Source organism: Pterocles gutturalis, unplaced genomic scaffold (genome assembly GCF_000699245.1).
Source record: "Pterocles gutturalis isolate BGI_N339 unplaced genomic scaffold, ASM69924v1 scaffold14736, whole genome shotgun sequence".
Classification (NCBI taxonomy): Eukaryota; Metazoa; Chordata; class Aves; order Pterocliformes; family Pteroclidae; genus Pterocles; species Pterocles gutturalis.
Genome location: NW_010103256.1, coordinates 3,553 through 5,164, shown reverse-complemented (window position 1 = coordinate 5,164; position 1,612 = coordinate 3,553). Strand labels below are relative to the sequence as shown.

Here is a 1,612-nt window from a genome sequence, read left to right as displayed (position 1 = left end):
CCTCCGAGGGCGCGAGGAGCTGCACTTGGCACATCTGGTGCTCAGCTTCATCACCATGGGCTACGTCTGGCAGGAGGGCGAGGAGGGTGCCGCGAAGGTAAAAGCAACACAGAGCAGGTGAACTCGGCATCAGGAGCTGATGGTGCTACCATGGAGCAAAGCCCCTTTCATGGGACCGCAGCAGGAGCGTGTCCCCTCCTGCCCGCCCCAGGCACCTCTCACCTGTGTCCCTGTCTTCTCCTGTGCTTTGTGCCCTCCAGGTCCTGCCCCGAAATCTCGCCATCCCCTTCTGGGAGGTGTCACAGGCCCTCGGGCTGCCCCCCATCCTCAGCCATGCGGACTTTGTGTTGGCCAACTGGAGGAGGAAGAACCCCAACGGGTAAGTGGGCAAACACGGGCACACCGAGCTCGGCTCTTCCCAGGGTCAGGGCAGCAGCGTCGAGCCCCAGCAGGTCGCAACAAACAGCCCCCAATCTGCTCCTGTTCTCCCAAAACCCACTGAAAACCCACCATCGCTGGGAAGGGCTGGGAAGGGTCTTGCTGGGTGGGGGAGCTGGGGGCCTCTGGACCATCTGCCTCGGGGGACGGCGCTTCCTTTGCGCCAGCGACTCATTTGTCTCCCACCGAGCACAGTCTGTTGCCGAAACAATTCATGACGTCTCTGCTTCTCTCTCCTTTTCTTGTGCATTTGCTGGCAATAACCGGAACGCCTTCAGGCCTCTGGAAATTGAGTAAGTATTTAAGATGCTTATTTATTTGCTAACAGTATTAGTTTTGTTTGAGCTGGCTTAGCTCTCCAAAACTGCGGGGCTCTGCTTGGGTTGAGCCTATCTCTTGATGTATGAGCACAACACAAACAGCTCAGCCTTTGGCACGAGGATGCCACTGCAACACCGGCAAAGCGCCGTGACCGCGGCTGAACCGTGGGCTGCTCCAGTCCCTGCAGAGCCCCGCTGTCAGGGGCCAGATTTTAGCCCAGCTAGCGTGTGGGGAGGGTCGCAGACCCCTCAAACCCATAGCAGCCCCCATCCCTGTTCGCTCTGCGCCAGCTTGTCTCTGCCCAGGGCAGGTCAGAGGCTCTGTGAGCAGGAGGGTTTTGCTCAGGGGGCTCAACGGGTCTGGGGGTGTGCAGGGAAACCCCAAACGAGCACCCCCCTAACCCCCATGTGCTTCCAGGAACCTGGACACCATCATATCACTGCCTGGGGGTGAGAGCCTGCGGGGCTTCATCCTCGTCACCCTCCTGGTTGAGAAGGCGGCCGTGCCTGGGATCAAGGTAGGATGCTGCTGGCGAGCCGGGGAGCGCGTGCCTTCCCCCCATGTGTGCCCTGCAGCTCTGCTCACCTGGGGATCGCCCACAGCCAGGCACCGACACGGTGTCACCGTCCCCTGTGCGCCTGCTCGGGGGCTGGTGAAGGGGCAGAGCTGGCACAGCAGCAGCGGGTGTCCAGAGCCACAGCACACAGACATCCCAGCCCCTCATCCCTCCTCTCCCTCCTCTCCTCCCACAGGCCATCACTCGGGCCATCGGTGCCATCCCACAGCTCGATGCGGGGACCCTGCACAGAGCCCTGCGGGAGCTGGCAGAGGCCATCGAGGACATGAGCCAGGC

General features: G+C 61.7%; 1 protein-coding gene across 1 annotated transcript in view; it reads left to right on the top strand.

Annotated features, from left to right (window-relative positions):
* The window catches only part of LOC104471341 (indoleamine 2,3-dioxygenase 2-like), a gene marked incomplete at its 5' end in the record, with an annotated part of 5,233 nt that overhangs the window by 484 nt on the left and 3,137 nt on the right, over positions 1–1,612 (top strand). Inside the window, 5 exons of the mRNA XM_010086658.1 lie at positions 1–97; positions 261–379; positions 717–731; positions 1,177–1,276; positions 1,512–1,612. The exon at positions 1–97 is cut by the window's left edge and continues 9 nt beyond it; the exon at positions 1,512–1,612 is cut by the window's right edge and continues 8 nt beyond it. Coding sequence (XP_010084960.1) covers positions 1–97; positions 261–379; positions 717–731; positions 1,177–1,276; positions 1,512–1,612 — 432 coding nt within the window. The remainder of the gene's footprint in view (positions 98–260; positions 380–716; positions 732–1,176; positions 1,277–1,511) is intronic.